The sequence below is a fragment of the Macrobrachium rosenbergii genome, chromosome 9 (genome assembly GCF_040412425.1).
Source record: "Macrobrachium rosenbergii isolate ZJJX-2024 chromosome 9, ASM4041242v1, whole genome shotgun sequence".
Lineage (NCBI taxonomy): Eukaryota > Metazoa > Arthropoda > Malacostraca > Decapoda > Palaemonidae > Macrobrachium > Macrobrachium rosenbergii.
In genome coordinates, this window is record NC_089749.1 from 26,832,662 (window position 1) to 26,854,386 (window position 21,725).

Genomic DNA, 21,725 nt, shown 5'->3' on the forward strand with positions numbered 1-21,725 from the left:
CTCTGAAGGAGGCAGGAATGGAAAGGGGAGATGTGTCTCGCTCGCATCCAGCAATGTCTCTCTCCCTTGTTCCATCAGTGAGACCCTTAAATGACTTCAGTCAGGGGTCAGGAGGTTATCCATGGGTAGATTGGTTGGTGTCATTTCCCTAGGCACATACATCAGTTATGACTCAGGTCCAGGTGTTCATGCCAGCTGTCCTCTCTTAATCTGCCTCCCCGGCGCTATTCCTGCCTCTGGCCAGGCTTAGGCTTAGGAGTCTGAAAAAGTCTCCCACAGCGTCACATGTTCAAGAAGAGAAAGTTGAATGGGATATACAGAGTGCAATTAACAGATTATGAGAGAGGCCCATATTCCTTTCGCCCTTCCTTGTCAGGCGGTGCCCAAAATGCACTGTTGTATTTTCCAGCTTTAAATTAAGCATTTGGTGGCTGGGATTCTTGGGAAAATATAATAACTCCCCGCCCAAGCTGACATTTCACACCTTCAGCCAGGTGCGAATGTCTACCAAACCAAGGATTCAGCAGACAAATGCTTTAGATTACTCTAATTTTCACGTTAACAGCACTCATGTATATTTAGTAACCTAAATCTCTCTGAGTCATATTAGATAGCTGAAAATTTACTTGATAGAGAATTAAATATTTTACGTTAATTGCATAGTAAGGAAAAAATAAAGGTTTTAACCTTAGATTATTGTTACTTTAAAACAGGTACATTTACAACTATAAGAAAGGTACCGTAAATATTAAAACACTAATTTTAATTGACTTCCTTAAGGTAAATCACCAAAGAAATATGAGTAGATGATCATAAGTATTAAAATGCGATAAACCATAAGTTACCGTTATTTTGAAACAGGAACTGTTACAAATATGAGGAATTTACTGTAAATATTAAAAACAATAACTTTAAGTGGTTTCCTTAAGGTAAATCTTAAAATAATCATGCCCTTAACTTTTAATAGCTGTTATAGTCATAGACATGCAGTTAGTTTGCCTTGAGGATGCATTATTACAATGAAATATACATGGTCTTCATTAGGTGTCGCCATGTTACTTATGTTGGCGGCACAGTGCCAGACGTGGCACTGAAAGTCAATGGTGTTTATGAGCACGAAGCTAAGTACAATGAAGGACAGACAATTATGTAAAGTACATGCTCTTTTCAATTCACGGACTCGGGGTTTAAATTGCAAGGGAATAACAAAGAAGGCAAATGATGTTAAAGAAAAATTATGATTAATTTGCCGAAATTATACTCTTTAGCCTATAAAAATGACATGTTTATTCTTTTGCCCAAGGGGCTTCAAAGAGAAGTCATAGGACTTACAAACTGGGATGTCTGTCAATTGCACTCTGCATTGGCAGAGTGGGAAGCAAGGTAAAATATAAGCCTTTGTGAGGCGTAAAATATGGTTAATTGAACAAAATAATGAAAGGAAAAATGTTAAAAGGATAAATTACATATAAGGAAAATAAACAGGTGAGGAGACCTGACACCCTCTTCTGGATAGAGGTTCCAAGGTCCTCGTAGGATAAAAGGGGTGGCACTGTGCCAAATTTGCACTGATGCCAGGAGAGCTCAGCAGCTCTCTTGAAGCTACCTGACGTTACCTACGCCCATGATTTCTGCTGCAGATCTCTCTAGGTTGATGGTTCTCCTTGGTGGGGGAATAGGTCGAACCAAGTCTGAGGAGGATATTGGAGTGCCATCTGTGTCAGCTTCTTTGGCAGCCGAAGCAGGGGCATTTATTTCAGGGTCTATCCCAAGTTGCCGCCATTCATTGAGTTTATAAGCCATTCGAGACACAGCAGAATCCTTACCCATGGTCGTCTCTGAGGGGAACCGGGAAAGAGAGAAGAGGTCGTGGTGGGCGAGATAGCCTCACTGGTTACCATGACCAGCTCAGGCATGGGTTGCGAGGCCGCACCTTCGGTTGAGCTTCCGTTGTGGTCGGAAGAATCCGTCTCCCTTACCAGCGCTGGTAGGGGAGCCAAGCAGGGAGAAGAGAGGGGATCCTGATCGGGATCTCCAGAATGGAGATCAGGGGCGTGCTCTGGTGCTGGCACTAAGGCAGGGTCAGGCACTATTATTTGACTTAGAATTTGCTCGTCGTTCAGGACGGATGGAGCTTGGCACTACTCAGTGCACGCAAGTGGCACTGGCAGAGATTGTGAATTAAGTCTGGGATCTCCTGGAGGGAGATCTATTTAGGGCCCTGACACTGGCTATGGGGCAGGGCCGGGCACCGGAATGGGATCTGGAATCAATCTTGAGGGAGGGGGCCACTGCACATCATACTCAGGTGGCATTGGCAGTGTAATGAGTGCAGGCGTTTGAGGCTTACTCGTGCCTAATGAATGATTTGGGGGATTTGGACCCCTGGATTGCTGTAACTTAGTTGGGGACTGGAAGTCCTGTCCCAAGAGGATGTCATAACCTCCGGGAATATAGCTTGTTACTGCAAGGTTGCAAATTTTGGATTTATGAGGTTTTGTGACTCAACTGAACAGTAGGGAGTATCATTTTAAATTGATTGATACCCTCAGTTGTGATGAGTTTACGTCGGTTAATGGTAGCTCCACAGGGAACTTTGTCTTTTCTTATGAGGGTAATTTGCACACCAGAATCATCAAATGCCTTGACCTGGCGTGTGGGGTAGCTACCTCGAGGAGGTGCCACATACATGGGACCCTCAGCTGGAGTGCCTAAGGACTTTGGATTTGTAACTGCCAAGGCAATGACGGGAGTACTTGATTTATTATAAGGGCATTTTGCCCAAGCGGGAGAGCGGCCATAATCTTTGCAAGTTGAGCAATAGCTCTGGCTGTAATTCCTTCATGGCACTGCCCCTGTGGAGGGTGCAGGCTTGTTAGTTGGAGGATTCCCGGGAGAGGGTTGGTGGTGCCTGGGGCTTGTTTTGGCACTGCTCATTGGAATGCCTGGCTTTCTTGAAGAACCCACACACAACAGGTTTCTGCAAGTGCCCAATCTTGGCTGGAGGGGTGCTGGAGGTGAAAGAAAGAGGGCATATTTTACGTCCCAATGAATTGGTATGGGTGTGCTGGGTGTCCCACGTGTCGGTGAGGCGACAGCACTCCGCTAGAGTCATGGGTGCTTTTTCGCATACATGGGTGGCTAGGACAGAGGGGGCGTAATATAAAAAGTTTTCAATCTTGAACCGCTCAAGGATGTCCTCGGCAGTGGAGACTCCCATGGACTAGCCAGTTAGAGGGGGTCCTATCTGACTGATACACCCAGTCACACCAGGTCTGTCCTGCTTCTTTTATTTGGCCTCTCCAGCGTCGTCTCCAGCGTTCGGGGGTGATCTCATACGCCGTTGTGATTGCCTGGCTCACTTCCACCCATTTCCCTTGATCCGCCTCAGGGACGGCATTGAAAGCAATTAGACCCCTTCCTACAAGGAATTTTCCCAAGAGTAGGGAGACTTCGGCGGGAACGAGTGGGTAGGCGCTAAGGACCCTTTCTACCCGATCGAGCCACACCTTGGGCTCGGCCTTGGTCCACTTGGGCATAAAGGTATGTGCCTGAGTGAGGGCGGATGCGCCAATGGCTGGAGAGGAGCTGGCAGTGCCAATTTGGGCCATCTGTAGCTCATGGGCCTGCTGCTTTTCCTCCCTTTCGAGCCTATCCTTTTGTTCTTGTTCTCTCTCTTTCTCCTCCTTTCTTTCTTGTTCTTTCTCTTTCTCCTCCTTTCTTTCTTGTTCTTCCTTCCTCTCCTTTCTTTCATGTTCTTCCCTTGCAAGTCAATCCAGCCTATCTTGTTCTTCCTTCTCCCTTCTTTCTTATTCTTCCTTCGCACGTTTATCGAGCATATCTTGCTCTTCCTTTGCGAGTTAATCTAGACTACCTTGCTCTTCCTTTGCGAGTTTATCTAGCGAGTTTATCTAGCCTATCTTGCTCTTCCTTCTTTTCCTTTCTTTTGGCCCCTCTCTCTGCCTTAGCATCGTCTATTCTTTCTTGGACTCACTCCCTCAGGGCTTGTCCTGACAGTCCCATGTCCTTTCCAGCGGACACATAGAACTTGAAGTCTTCATTTTGTTGGGTATAACACTAATAGGGTGTGGCCCTTTAGAAAATCAATATGTCTGGAAAGAGACTAAGTTTGTTTGTGATGAACTAGTTGAACTGTTTTTTTTTATATGTCTGAATAAGACTTAGTTTGTTCTTGATGAACGAATTTCAATGTGTCTTGAAAGACCTAAATTGTATTCTATTTCACGCACAGACTCAGCCGGCTATTGCACCAGTGTTGGGCTTTGTTTTGGGGTGGGGTGGGGGGAGTTTGCCTTGTAGGACGTTGTTTGTTCGCAGGGAGCTGGTTTGGTTTTGTCCTGGAGGACGAAGGAAGTTTGGTTTTACTTCAATCATGAACAAGGCTGGCTAAGGCGCGAATTTGGGTTTGGTTCAATGAGCGTTCACCAGTTCCCGAGAAATAAAAAATAAAAAGGACGTAGCGTAAACCTTTAAAAAAAATCATGCTTGGAGACACCCTGGGATACTGTGCCGAGCAGGGGTAAGGTTTACGTACTGATGCAAATCGGTGGTTTAGAAACCAGCCATTTTTAGAAGTACACTTCTATTTATTTTTACAGAAGGGGTACGTTCATTGCTGAGAGACATATAAGTTTAAATTATATTATTTGCAAGTTACAATGATAAATGTGCGTATTTTGCCAGCCCTAATTAGAGCCTTTTCCTCCAATCCTAATAAAGGCACAAAAATTAATTCTATTATGCATGTGCGCTGTTTGCCTAAGTCACATGCGTATGAATTTGCCTTTCCCTATTTTTAGCCTTCCTCACACGTGCCCTGAACAGGGTAGTAACCACTTGGATTTGCACAGTAACTGACAGGTCAAGGTCGTCTGCTGCGCACCTGGCAACAAAGGGCAATGACCAGCGTGAGAATTTTCCCGAGACTGGTCCCGCTTATACAAACATTCTGCTTATGATTTATTTAGAGGAACCCAAAAATAAAGTTTCTCTTAGGCTTACCCAAAATTACCCTGGGAACGACATGAAGACCACGTGGTCACAGCAGACTTTGAGCAACACAAAGGATAACCACAAAAAAAAAAAAAAGTTCTTTACGCTTATGAATGAAATCGCAGGTGGTTATTGAATGGAAACGCTTTGAAATGAAACAGAAGTTATCATGTACCGTGCTGTACAAAGGAATGTGTACAAATGAAAATATGAAGCAAACAAATTTTACGCTTTCTGAGATTTTACTCTACAGTGAGGAATTAAGCATTTGTCTAACGGATTCCTAACCTCTACGAGAGAGAGGGAGAGAGATTAAACTGAGTGCCAGCGATACAGAAATTTGCTGATTGACCCACGTGGGATCTGAAACATGTGCCTAGCTATTCCACAATGACAATTGTCTGTATAACACGAGGAAATACATGCACTATTTCCTTTTTTTTTCAATACTTCGTAATTCCCTAGCTTGCCTATGTGAAAAAACATGCAAGCCTTCATGCAGGGGCTATCAAAACTTGTGTAACAGATACTAATTCTCTCTTCTCGATGACTGGATTACATGCACATGCCTAAAGTTTCCCTATTTCTATTTTCAGTCCCAAGTTCACTTCCTAACCTGACAAAATAAAAATACTCACTGTGTGGAACTCCTTGACTGTGCACATGTGGAATTTACGCAAAAAGGTTAGTTTCTTTGTCTCACACCCAGCCTAGCTTCGCTAGTCACTGATATGGCAACTTGCAAGGGGCAAGGATTTAATCTGCAATGTCCAGATTGCGAGATCTAAGGCAAAAGGGTCGCCATTTTTTATGATTTAACCTGGGGAAATGCTTACCATCAGCCAGTTATAGACTAAATGAATGATTTCGTTACCTCTATTTCTTTGTATAAACCTGACTGCTGTGGATTCAGTAAATCATAAAAAAACAAGGAAAACGGGGGAATTTATCTGAGCTGAGGGCTCTACTCACAAAGTATTTGTAAGTAACAATATTAGGGTAAATTTAAAATTTCGTATATTTACATGAAATGAAATATCAGAAGATGAAATGGGCTAATCAGGCAGGCAAGGCCTGAGAGTTTAATTATAACTGGGAAAATTTGAAGGTATATCCGTTGGTGTGATGATACTGATACAAGGCACAGTCAAGAGAGATTTCCGCAGCTAACAAACCCTCTGTAAACGGAGAGATTCACGAATTAAAAGCCAGTACGGACGCAGTAAAATATGTATGGGACAAGGCGAGCGCAGAGGTTACCAAAGAAGCCTTGAACACACGATTTCATGTAATTATTTAAACAGACATTTATGTAACACTGCCCTAATAAGGTTGATGTGGAAACACTGGCACTTAGAAATGGAAATAGGAAGTTTAGTACGAGAATTAAAAAATTGTGACCAACTGGAAGAACCTTTGCACAGACCACTTTACCTTGTAGAAGAGGTGGCTTCAGCAAGGGCAATGGCAGTGGAGGAAGGGCTAAGGGCTTCACTGGTAATAATACTTAAGGTCCTACAAGATAGGACCACGTGGTAGGGCATGGCTCTCTGAAGGAGGCAGGAATGGAAGGGGGAGATGTGTCTCGTTCGTGTCCATCAATGTCTCCTTTGTTCCTTCAGTGAGACCCTTATATGACTTCAGTCAGTTGTCAGGAGCTTATCCACAGGTAGATAGGGGTTGGTGTCGTTTCTCAATGCGTGTGAATCATTTATGACTCAGGTCCAGGTGTTCATGCCAGCTGTCCTCTCTTAGTCTGCCTCTCCGGCGCTATTCCTGCTTCTGGCCAGGCTTAGGGTCTGAAAAAGTCTCCCACAGCATCACATGTTCAAGAAGAAAAAGTTGAAAGGGATGTACAGAGTGCAATTAACAGATTGAGAGAGAGGCCCACATTCCTTTCGCCCTTCCCTGCCAGGCAGTGCCCAAAATGTACCGTTGCATTTTCCAGCTTTAAATTAAGCACTTAGTGGCTGGGATTCTAGGGAAAATATAACATATATGCATATATATACATATATATGTATATATGTTTAGTATATGTGTATACATATGTATATATATACATTCATATATATACATACATACATATATATACAATATACACACATGTATATATACATAGACATATAAACAGATAAATGTATACATATATACATACAAAATATATATATATATATATATATATATATATATATATATATATATATATATATATATATATATATATACATACATATACATTTATAAATTTCTTTTAACGTGCTTTTTTCCCATTTGTATGGGGAAGGCACGGTGCCTTCTTTTCAAGGACTTTGATTTGACTTTGGGGTCGACCGTAGTCTCGATCGGCTGCCCTGCATGTCATCGCTTAGACCCCGGTAGCATAATGTACATATATTTTACTAGTCACCAGCGCCCTTTCTCCCAGCAGCGAAGTTGTTGCGCAGTTAGGTCGACAGTCGAGACGTGTGAGGTGTCTTATGTTTTTAGGAGATGTTGAGTGGCTTTGTTACATATATACATATATATATATATATATATATATATATATATATATATATATATATATATATATATATATATATATATATATACAGCCTTGAAAATGCAACAGTGTAGTTGTGAAACGTCGGCATTAGCACAAACTGCCAATGTACACATACATATATATACACATACATATACGTATATACACATATATACATATAAATGTATACATATATGTACTGTATACACTGTATGTTTATGAATATATGTATATATATTTACGAATATACATATATAAATATACACACATACATATACATATATACATGCATATATATACATACATAAACATACATACATACACATACATAAACATATAGGTACATATATACATATACATATATACACAGATATATGCGTAGATATATACATATATGCATACATATATACATATATAACTATACATATATATGTACATATATAGGCATATACATATATATACATGCATATACATATGCAAATATATACATATATACATATACATACATATACATATACACATATATATAAACATACATGTATATATCTATACATATATATACATATACATATATACATATACAGTATATATATACACATATATATATACATGTATATGTTATATATATACATATATATACACTACATATATACATATATATGTATACATATATACATACATATATACATTATATATATACATATATATATATATATATATACATTCATATATTATATATATATTATATATTCATATATATACATATATACATATTCGCATATATACACATCATATATATATACATATATACATTATATACACACAGTATATATATACATATATACGCATACATATATATACATATACATTATATACACACAGTATATATATACATATATACACATACATATATACATATATACATATGTATATATACACATATACATATATATACATATATATATTCATATATTCATATATACATATATATACTCTACATATATATATATACATATATATATACATATATATATACATTATACATAGACATATATGCATATACATATATATACACAATTTACATATACCGTATATATACATATACATATACATATATACATATATATGTATACATTTATACATACATATACATACATATATATAGATATGCATATATACATATATATTACATATATATACACATACCATGAAGCTGCACACGTTAAAACATCAAATTCACGCTACCTCGGGAATATCTGCGATGGGGAATGATCACCGAAGGGGAATTTATAAGTGATAAATGGATCGGTACTGCCGGATGTCGATCCCACGACACTTTCCTTCCAACAACTCCAGTCGACGGTCTACCTTCTGAGCTATCAAGGGAGGTATAAGTAAATGTCGAATCTGCTGTATTTGTTTACCAGTCGAGAGCGGGAAAATTATACTTAGCTGTGGCATTAACCCACCTCCACCATGACAGCTTATTGGTACGTGTGGAACAGCGTATATATGTACAGTATATATATGCATGTTATATATGTATATCTATGTATATATATGTATATACATATGCATATATACATATATATACATATATACAAACATTTACATATGTATACATATATGAAAATGTATATACACACATACATATGCATATATATACAAATATATATATACACATATACAATTATAAACATATATACATATACATATACAAATATACAAATATATAAATATATATACATATATATAGATATATACATAGTAAAAAGGAGTGGGTGCAGGAAAACAAGCAGATTCCAAGTGCAGTAATTTAATCCTACGTTTCGTGACCTTTTGTCACGGTTCTCTGGTCTGTATGTTTATATGAATTTTAGTGTGCTTTTTACTCTTGCTCTGAAAGGTTGGTGTTTTTCCCGCAAGTGTGTCTGTGATTTTACCTACTGGTTTTGTTATTCCCTTTTTATTGTGTAATTTTAAATTCTCTTCTTTTATGTTTGGTGTATGTGTAATTTATTGCATAGCTTTTAGTGTGTCTGTAATTTTACTTAGTGCCTAATTCATTTTTATATAATTTTAATTTCGTGGGTTTTTTTTAGTGTAATTTTTAAGTGTATTTCAGTGCATATATTTTCATATACTTGCCTAATGTTTTGAAAGCACTCTAATGTCTGAATTTTCATTTATAGATGTCCCTGATGATGTGACAAAAGGTCACGAAACGTAGGATTAAATTACTGCACTTGGAATCTGCTTGTTTTCCTGCACCCACTCCTTTTAACATGTTGAGGAAATTTTTCTGTTCTTCGCCTGCCGATATATACATATATACATATACATATACAAATATACATACGTATATATACATTACATATATATTATATATACAGCACATATACATATATACACATGTATATATGTATATGTATATAAATATATATATGCATACACATATATAGATATATGTATACGTATATATACATACATATATGCATATATATATATATGTATATATACATATATATACACACAAATACACACATTTATTCATATATACATATTTATACATATATATACATACATATATACACTTATACATACATACATTATATATATATATATATATATATATATATATATATACATATACATAAATATATGAACATACATAATTATATATATACATATACATACATATATATATGTATAAATATATATATTTATATACATACAGATATATACAAAAATATATATATACATATGTATATATATCCATATACATATATATGTATATATATAAATATACATATACATATACACTATATATATACATAGTTATACACATACATATACATATATATTTATATACATATATATACTGTATATACATACATACTGTAGACCTATATATATATATTTACATATATATACACATACATATATACAATATATAGATATACATATATATAGATATACATATATACATAGATATACAGATACATACATATATACACACACAGTATATATAATTATATACATATATACATATAAATACATACACACATACATATGTAATTGTAATAGCCACAATGCTCTCCTAACTTCTCGAATTCTTCGCGCTTTTTTGGATATGCTTGTCACTACAAAGCCGTAAGATCCAAGCGCAACAATTGAAGAGACTTTGATGCCTGGTCGCGGGAAACGAACCCGCGTCACTATAATCACAAGGAGGTCACGTTGCCGACCTGACCACTAGAAGGATTAAAAGTCTATTACCTTTCGCATATACATATACCTGTCGTTTTCAGATATATTTATTAGAGCTGGAATAGACCCATCCTCACCATCGTAGACAAGTGGGCAATCGTTTTTATATATACAAGTGCATATGTACAGTACATGTATTTATGTATATATATACATATGTATATAATTATGTTTATATATATATATATAGTGTATACAGTATACATATATATACATGTACATGTATATATTTATGTGCATATATACATATACATATGTATATGTATATTTATGTATATATACATATGTACACATATGCATGTATACATATATGTATGTGTACATATGTATATATACATATATATAGATATATATACATATATATATGCATTCATATATACCTATACATACATATACACATACATATATATACCTATACACTATATACATACATATATATACATATATACATACATATATGTATATATATATATAAATGTATATATATATATATGTATGTATGTATGTATATATGTATATATATGTATATGTATGTATATACATGTATAAATATGCATATATATGTATGTATATATTTTTATATATGTATATGTATGTGTATCATTTACCATATATACATATATATATACATATATGTATATAATTATGTTTATATATATATATAGTGTATACAGTATACATATATACATGTACATGTATATATTTATGTGCATATATACATATACATATAAGTATATTTATGTATATATACATATGTACACATATGCATGTATACATATATGTATGTGTACATATGTATATATACATATATATAGATATATATACATATATATATGCATTCATATATACCTATACATACATATACACATACATATATATACCTATACATATACACTATATACATACATATATATACATATATACATACATATATGTATATATATAAATGTATATATATATGTATGTATGTATATATATGTATAAATATGCATATATATGTATGTATATATTTATATATATGTATATGTCTGTGTATCATTTACCATATATACATATATACATTGTATGTGTATATATGTACATATATATGTATGTATATATATACATATATCTATGTATATGTATATATATTCATAAATATACACATACCTATTATGCATATATACATATATACAAATATATATATACATACATATATACATAAAGATATACATATATGTATACATATATATAACTATATATACATTTATACACATTTACATATATATATTCATAAATATATACATACTTATATATGTATATATACACGTGTATATATGTATATGTATATATATATATGTATATATGTATATATACATGTATAAATATATGTATATATACATGTATAAATATATGTATATATATGTATGTGCATATATATGTATATATACATATATATACATATATATGCATACATATATACATATATACATTTATATATAAATATACATATATACACATACATATATATACACACATTATATACATGCACATTACATATATACATATATATACACATACATATACATATATACATATACATATATGCATACATATTCACATACATATATATTTATACTATTATGGTCTCGTCTTTCAGACACCAACAGGTTCAAAACACAAAACAAGCAATTGGGCTGGAGTGACTGACGAAAGGTGAAAAGTAAAGGAGCAGCAGAACAAAACCACAAAATAAAGCCTAAATACATACTAATTTACATTATGTATAAGTGAGTCAGGTCCAAGAGCATAATAATTTACATTATAAGTGAGTCAGGTCCAAGAGGCGAAACACTTAAAATGACCAATTAAATAAACATTATAAATAACAGGCAGCAACATAAAACTCATGTAATTAAATCTTCAATAATCAATAAACAATTCACAGACAGCATAATACCATAAATAATACACTAGCAGCATAAAAAACACAGTCAGCAATAAATACATGAGCAGTAAAATAAATATTACAGCATAAATACAAAACAAAGCAACATAATAAATACAAGAGCAGTAAAATAAATACCACCCAAGCAGCACACCACAAAAACAGACAAACTCCAAGAGCAGTCGAGACGGTCACCACCGTCAACGAGGATGCTGACAAACGGACGAACACGGTCGAGGCATCGAGACAGCCACTGGCTGCGGAACAGGAACTCATCCACAAAGCAGATAACCCCGATCAAGTCGTCGAGACATCCTTTGCTGCCGAAGGAACAAATCCTCACACAGATGACCAACAATGGTTGAGCCATCGAAACATCCTCATGCTGCCATCACGGAAGACGTCACACTAACAGACGAAGAGGTCCTCCACCTCCCGCCGAAGACAACAGGTAGGCAATACCTGTCGCCCATCCAAAGGACTCCCTGCTGCTGTGCTGCCGAGAAACAGATTCTCTGCTCCTAAAAACCTGATTTGCTGCTGCCCTGGACCTGACTGACTTTGCTAAAGTCACCGAGACAAACGTCAACTCCTTCCACAAAGAAAAACAGCTTACAGGAAAGGAGGCAACAACCCACCAAGGGAACAATCGGCAGACGATTGTCCTCACATATACACATGTATATACATATACACTTACATACATATACATAAATATGTGTGTGTGTGTGTGTGGAATAGTTATTTAAATTCTATCACTGAGATCGAATTCTATTTCATTTCTTCTAGGGTACGTAAGAATATCGTCTGCCATGAGAAAAATAGTAGCACATGCTATATACGCAATCCGAAAACTTGAAAAAAGAACATTTTTTTATGAAAGCCCCTTTTTGTCCTGCAGGCAAAGATCGTGACATCAGTGAAGAGTTTGGTAGCATGCAAGCGTTCGTAGACAACTTGAATCAGAAGAACGCGAGCTTTCGTGACCTTGTGCTGTCTCACAATATGAAGCCAGCAGTTATTTGCTGTACTGTCCTTTTATTCTGTCAATTATCTGGGATGACGCCTATGATACTTAATCTCTGGACTGTATTCGAGGTAATGTGGTCAACTTTGTTATCCCGTGTGGTATAGTGCCGTCAGTGCACCTCACGTGGTACACTGTAGGCATTAATTAAAGGGTGCTTGCAGTGTCCCTTCGGCCACTAGTAGACCCACTTTTTATCCTTTTACTTTACTTCCATTCTCGCTTCCTTTCTTCAGTTTTGCTCTCCAACAATTCTAATTATTTCCTCTTAGAACAAATGTGAGGTTTTCTCCTAGTTCCACCTTGTACTTCATCTCCTATCTTTTCTTAATCTTATCTGACCGTCCAACCACTCAAACTCCCTCTTTTCACTGTCTTAATAGCTGGATGAGGGTGGCACCAGCGGTTGCCTTGACCGCCTCAATTTCATAAATCAAATCAATACTTCATCATTCAAGCATCTAGTACAGTAGCATAAATTCAGAAGTGTGATATGCAAATAAATTCTTAGGACGCTTGTTTTTTCTTCTCAGCGGTTTCCAGCTGGATGAAATGTATTTAGCCGATGTCCCTTCTTGGTTCCATTCAGCCACTTTTCTTGGAGAGAACCGTCGATGACCTTAATTTTTACGACGCCATTTATCAGATGATTTCGATGTTGATCAGTATGAAAGTACATTGGCGAAATTCAATGTACATCAAAACGAAAAATTTTGTTTTCTTTTTGCCTTTCCCGTTACAGGAAGCAGCATCCGGGATCCAGGAAGACCTCTCGACCATTATCATCGGAGTGGTGGAACTAGTCTTTACTCTAGTGTCAGTGAGCCTCGTTGACAGGGCCGGTCGAAAGCTGCTGCTGTTGGTGTCCAGTGCATTCATGTGCTTGTCTCTAGGTAAAGGCTTTTTTCAGACTTTACTGTATCCAAGATCTAAGTACTAGAAGGTCGGCCGGACAGCGGTACGATTTAGGCCGCTTCTGCGCATGACGTTATCAACGCCTCTCCCTCAAAGGAACCCTTGTGTATATTATCAACCCTACTTACCTTTTTTATTCACATTATCCATTTCTAATCAAAATTTTTTTCTTGTTGATGAGTCATTCTCTCTCTCCCATGGAAATTGTAGATACTGTTTTTATGAAATCTCTCTTCAGCAATGTAACATTGTTAGAGGAAAAAATAATTTCAGTTAATTTATGATCTAGAAGTATAAGTGAGATATAATTTACAGTTTCATAAGCAAGTTCTCAATTTATTTACAATGCTTCTATTGTACAATTTTCATACATAAATCAAATATAATTTGCAGTTTCATAAGTAAGTTCTCAATTTACTTACAATGTTTCGATTTTACTATTTTCATATATATTTCCGACTTATAACTGCAATCTCTTAACCTTTTTGTATTGAAATAAATTTTTCTGTTTAAATGTCTAATTCTAAAAAAATAGATATTTTTGCAAAGAAATATATGACATCAAATGATCTCCAGCAAGTTTTTTCTCGCCAGCAAGAGTTCTTATGCAATGATTTCCTCCTTTTAATTGTTCACCATGGACAGTTAAAAAGATTTCTCTCATCTTACTTAACCGTAAAAAGAAAGTATCTGAGGGTACGTGAAGACCACCTCTGTTCATTACATCTATCCAACATTTATCATTCATAACAACGGACCTTTGTTTTTCTAATTCAGGATATTTTTATGAAATTTTTTTTTAACTATATTACCTCCTATATACATCAAAGATTCTTCCTTGGTTACAGAACTGAGTGTATTTGCAGGAGTTTTATTCGCTTTGCCTGTTTCATTTACTTCAAGAATCTCATCACCTTCTTCCATCCACGATTCTTGATTAAATTCAGTATCTCTTAAAATGAGACTAGTGAGAGAAATTTCCAAAGCAAATTCTCGTTCTTTGTCTGCAGTTTCCCCCTGCGTAGATGAACTCTTAGACACTAATGTATTAGACAGGCAGTCTTGATTTTCATCGTATTTAGTCCTATTACATTTTTCACTTATCAGGGCTACTTCTTTCCCTAGCAAATATTTTTTCAGTCTGTACTTGAAATTTATTCCATTGGGATGATCAAGTGGCCCGCTCATCTGCCTAATACAAGCAAATGAATGCTCCAGACTATCCTGATTAAGCCTCCTTGTTAGGATATAATCTACTTCATAAGAAGTCTTAAGCATTTCAAACAGGCCTATAAGAGTAGCAAGACAGAATAATCCCTTTTTGAAACTGATAGAGATGCTTCTTTTCTGGCAATCTATTGACACGAGTACTGAAACTTCTAATCACTCTCATTGTTGACATTATATCAATCATTTTGTTCAAAACACTTGTCTGATACTCCAAATTTAAGCCGAAAGCACATCGAGTAGCTTTGTCGCCTTTCATTGATGAATTCATAATATCAAGCCATTCATCCACTAACGATATGAACCGAGATGTTGCTTTCCATTCATTATTCCTGAAAAGGTCCTGCTCACCTCGAAAATTAAGAGCATTACCGCAACTTCTTGACAGAAACTGTGCATCATATTTAACACGCTGCCGTTCTGACCCCTGAACGTTTAAGTGAATTTGACTTACTTTGTAAGCCATCCATACTCTGTTTTAGATTCCATCACCATTGCTCTTAACGGATGATCTGAAATTCTATCCCCGTTTGACAACACGAACCCAGAATCTAGAAGGTTATTCCTGATTAATCTGAGTAAATGAGGAGCATCTGCAAAAAAGAAACATTTGTCTGTCTGCACATGGATTCTGGATAAACGTTTTCTTATATAAATGGTCAATCCCAAATTTTTTCCACAACCTAAGATTGCAGGGCCCTAAATCATGCACTGTTGCCACCACTGGATAACCTGCATATTCCACTTCCTTTATCAAACCAATTATTTTTTCATGCATATTTGACTCTTCAAAATCAAAGTGAGGGTTGTTTCCATTTACCTATTAGCCCCCTTAGCATTACCACTTGCACTCTCATCTCTCATGTGTGGTTTATATAATCTGTCAGTGCTCTTCCCATAACTCCATTCACTCACAATGCTCATCTCATCAAATGACAATACAGTTAATCTCTCTCTCTCTCTCTCTCTCTCTCTCTCTCTCACTAAGAGTTTCAAAATTCGACTTCATCAAAGCCAACACTGATGACAGGATTCCTGGTTCACATTGGAAGTTTTTTGCTCGTTCATTTAGTACAGTTTTGCAGGGTAATGGAAACCCTTTCACGTCGAGATAATTGTAACATTTTGGGCTTATGCTCCGAAGTGTAAGCGCCGAAGAAATATCACTATCTGTCCAATTTCTCACAATTTTTGTTTTATTCATCAAGATGGATATCTGACTCACTAAAAATCGGTTCCAATACCTCTAAAACTCTATTGAAGACAATTTCATCATGATCTTTCTGTGCTTTTACTCGAGAATTTTCTAAACGAAGATACTCTATTTACTATTAGTTTTTGTTTTCATCACGGAGGGTATTCATATTGATTTCACACTTAGCATTTATGTCCTCTGGAATCTGAAATTCTCGCATATTGGCGTTCATGCTTACTCTACCACTAGTATCACCAACTAATATATTATTATCATCACTAACACCTAAAGTACCTAGCATTTCCTTCACAGTCCTCTTCATAGATCTCTTCTCTGCCCTCTTTTTTTCATCAGATTGTCTTTCATCTCGGTTTGTTCCTGAAAACCAATAAATCAAATATAGTCTACTTTCTTTAGCAAACTATTTTTCATCTACGTACTGTGTTAAACTACTGGTCAACAATTATCACATAAAATGATAATGAATTTGAATTCAGTTCTCATTATTTATTCAGTATTTGTTTTCATAGCAAAACGGTACAGAATGATTTGTAGTATAAAGCTTACCTCCATAAAGGAAGAGAGAAGGCACGGCAAGTCTCTTGCTTTTGGAACTTCAGTTTGCAGCAAACGAGGCTTCGTATCATCCGTGAAATCACCGTTTGTAAAATGAACAGCTCGACGTTGTGCTTGTTTCCAGAGCACTCGAAAATTATCGTCTTTTGGAAACTTGAAATACTTGACGTTCGAACCTTTTGTTTTCATTCTTGTATTTAGTAGGAAAAGCAACTGAATAATGCAAAGAAAACAATATCCCTGGACAAATATAGTACTGTAGGTGGATCTTGGACACGTGGACCCAGTCCGTGACTATTGTTTACTGAATTAGTGTATGGACACAAGGCAAACCGGCTTAGATCTTGGTTAAGCTTTGGCATGGTTTGACTGACGTCACTGACCGCGACCTTTAAATTATAATCTGCTCGCCGGCTTCTCTTTAGACTTGATTGTAACCTCACTTGGTTTTTCACGTAGACATTTTTCTTAATTTTTTCATCTAAAAGATGAGATAAAGATTGAAGCTTGTCCGATTTTATTGCTAGACTAGTATATGCACCAAGTGCCAGTCATGCTGAAGGCGCTGAGCGGTTTCACGAATAATTCTGTATATTTTGATCGTTAAATATATATGACACAACCCAGGTACAGAGAAAAGCTGAATTTCCAATCACATGCTGTGGAATTCAAAGCCTTCGATTTTCTGGTTATGAGTAAAAATGATCTTCTGAAATGAAAATCTTTCTTTTTGTTTATGTAGCTGTTTTGGGTGCTTACTTCTACCTCGCTCAGCAGAACAAAGAATGGGCTCGGGAAACTCTAGGATGGCTTCCGCTGGCAGCTCTTATCCTGTACTTTGCAGCCCTGAATGCGGGATTCTTCCCAGTTCAGTATGTTCTGATAGGTATGTATAATGGGTCGTATAAAGGTCTGCATAAAGGAAACGTGCTGAAAGTTTCACAATTAACATCAGTAGTGTTGTTAGGGAAAACAACAACCTGTCGTTATATGAAATTAAGTAACTTGGGAGATAGAGTGCTTCCAAAATGCTCCCAGAAACACGTAAAATTTTGATAGTCTGTTAGAAATACAGTGTAAGTGTCTGGTCTGTTAGAAATACAGTATAACTGTCTGGTTTTTCCAAGGGATCAGCTTAAATTTTAAAATCTTGCTTCTCCCTGTACATACTCTTGATTTTGACTGTCGGCTATGAAGTTCACTCTTCGACAAGCATTTAGTTGAGGTGAGCAATCCGTTAGCAGCAAGACTAACATCGAGTGATTAAACAATAATAAAATAATTATGACTTAATCAGTAAGTTTTGACACATTTGTTAGTGAAATCTAAATTGTAATGTCAAAGTGGATTTCCCATCACTAAACACAATTGGCATTTGCACGTTTCAGTTTTAATAACTGCAAAACAACAAATCAGTAAGTCATTTGTAAAATAAAGCAACATAAGAATTATACATTCTAAGCTAAATTCTAAAGACAGCCCATCACTCCAGGAATATTTAAGATATGTTATGAGATATTAAATAAATAAGTAATGCTTTCCTCTCTCGGGTAAATTCTTTCATCAGGTCTGAAGAATGGAACCCCAATCATTGAAGCTTGAAATTCATTACATTTAGATAGAACAAATTACACAGCCTCATGGCATGCTCTATGAAAACATCCCTGTGATAACTGAAAACCTCATTAAATTGGCCAGTTTATGATTTATCACCCACGAGCAAGTCGGTCAGGGAACTTTGTAGCCCTGATCTATTTACTTAACAATTGCAGGTGAGCTTCTCACTCCAGAGGTGAAAGGAGTTTTTGGCAGTATATCGATTATGGTGAGCTCGATTTCAGGTTTCGTGGTTTCTGTCTCATTTGAGCCGATGCAGGTAAGTCGTTCACTCCAATGTACAAGTTTTGTATTTGTCTTAAGTTCTTACGAAATGACAAAGGAAGGTAATTTTCAGACCTTTTACTAACATGGATTTCATCAAAAGTGTGTGGAGGTTGCGATTGCTACTATTTAGTGTTGTTGCAAAGAACTGAGCTCCTTGTGACAAAACCCTAGAATTGGCCTATACAGTAGGTAATGAAAATCACTGAGAAAGCATGCGATGAGGACCCCTGCTATTTCACCTTAAAAGTCTTTATAAGTACTTTGAAAATATAAATGTTTCAGGTGGTAAGAAGTTACCTAGTAAGGCTTGACAACATTTTAAAGTCTACAAATGATTGTTAAATTAACAAGCTTGTGACATTATACACACTTCCCAAAGGTCATTCATTCTGTAGTACATAGTCCCCCATAAATGCTTTCATTGTCCACTGTGCTGCAGAGCTCATGGATATATCATGAGTATCATTAAGGTACAGAGCGGCTCCATTCCACTCAGTGATATCCAGAGTTCATGAGATTCTCTAAATCCCAGCTATAGTTGCAAGAGTTTTCGGTGGTCTGCCGCTTTAAAGTAAAACCTTTCCCTTGGATTTGCCACGAGTGATTGTTGCTTCGGTGGCTAAATCCCTAAACTCTTGGAATCCAGTTTCGATGACAAATTTACCCCGTTTATTAAGGCATGTGTGCCATCTGAATTAAGAATTCTTTCTCCATGAAACCCTTAATAAGACCAGTACTGCTTCTTAGCTATTTGGTCTAGAAAGTGTGCACGTGAGTTACTGCTAGTCTATCTTGCTTCTACTACCTTGTGCACAGCAGGAAGAATTTTATCACTAAAAAATCTGATGCCCTGGTCCCCTCTCCTACTGGGAAAAATGTTTCTTTGATAAAATTCTTAATAACTTCAGTAAATTCTACTTGGCTCATCTCAAATTCTTCTCTGATGTGAAAACTTTGAATATTGTAAGAAACAAGCATTGATAATTAAGAAAATTATTTTTCAATTATGAAAATCCATTATAATTCGCTGTCAAAAAACGTTTATTAATATACTGTATACCTCATTTAGGAGACAAACTTCTAGAATGATAAACTTGAGAACTGCAGTCATATTGCATGTCATCATGAATATCATGATGTCAAGTATTAAAAAGACAAAGGTGGTCTCAATATTAGAAAATATATTCCCCTCAGAAATTTTAACAACGCGTGAATCAACTCAGGAACTTTTGATAATACTCATAAAATTCCCTCTAACAACTACCCTATATAGGTTTCGAATCCTTCTTTAAAAGTTGCTATGCATTTGTTGCTTTAGTGAAGACTAAAATCACTGGTTCTCCCAACCGACTTGTCTCAAAACCAATGTTAATTGACCTTTTTAAATAAACTTTCCCCAATTTACGTTAAGTCAATGTCGAGGTAAATTTCTGAATTATCCCTGACTATTTAACGAGACCGTTGCCTTTGTCTTTATGTCCCTAACTTTCCACTGGTTTACTCTTTTCAGCATGCAATTGGAAGCTACGGAACATATTGGTTCTACGCCTTAATGTGCTTACTGGCGCTTCTCTTCTCTGTCATCGTCGTACCAGAGACAAAAGGAAGAACAATGCAAGAGATAGCAAGTCATTTTGGTAATCCTTCGGCTCTTACTTCTAGCAATCCAGGTGTTACTCTGAGCTGAAGTTGTTCCATCACGATATCTATAAAGATATTAATAAATATATCAACATATTTCAAGAAGGTTACGGTCAAAAAAGCCCTGTTCCTTCCGTATGAAAAATACACTTTATTAACAGAAACAGCCTTCAAATAATACTATTTGTCCCAAGAACTTTTAAAGCTGGTAGAGAACGCGTTAAAATATGACAGTTAGTTATTCAAGCAAATAACTCGAACAGTGTTACGTTCCGTTTGATTGTTCTCACATCAAACAAGCAACTGAAATGTCCCTAGGACAGCCTTGTAGGCTACAGTACACTTTCTTTACAACTCAAGTCACTATGTCATTACTAGACCCCGAAAAATAGTTTTTCCAACGTCTAGTTTAAAGCTCTTCAACTGTAATGTGTAACACCTAAAAAAGGCATCACACAGCACATCCAAAGTAAACATACACAGTCACGGATGAAAGGCAACAGAAAAACTGGACCTGAAGCAA

General features: G+C 35.8%; 1 protein-coding gene across 2 annotated transcripts in view; it reads left to right on the plus strand.

Annotated features, from left to right (window-relative positions):
• The window catches only part of LOC136841637 (facilitated trehalose transporter Tret1-like), a 65,183-nt gene extending 43,884 nt beyond the window's left edge, over positions 1-21,299 (plus strand). For both annotated transcript variants that reach the window (XM_067108758.1, XM_067108757.1), the window contains exons 6-10: positions 13,639-13,835; positions 14,507-14,657; positions 18,420-18,563; positions 19,450-19,553; positions 21,072-21,299. In XM_067108758.1, the coding sequence (XP_066964859.1) occupies positions 13,639-13,835; positions 14,507-14,657; positions 18,420-18,563; positions 19,450-19,553; positions 21,072-21,248 (773 nt within the window). In that variant the 3' untranslated portion in view covers positions 21,249-21,299. The remainder of the gene's footprint in view (positions 1-13,638; positions 13,836-14,506; positions 14,658-18,419; positions 18,564-19,449; positions 19,554-21,071) is intronic.
• The last annotated feature ends 426 nt before the right edge of the window (positions 21,300-21,725 follow it).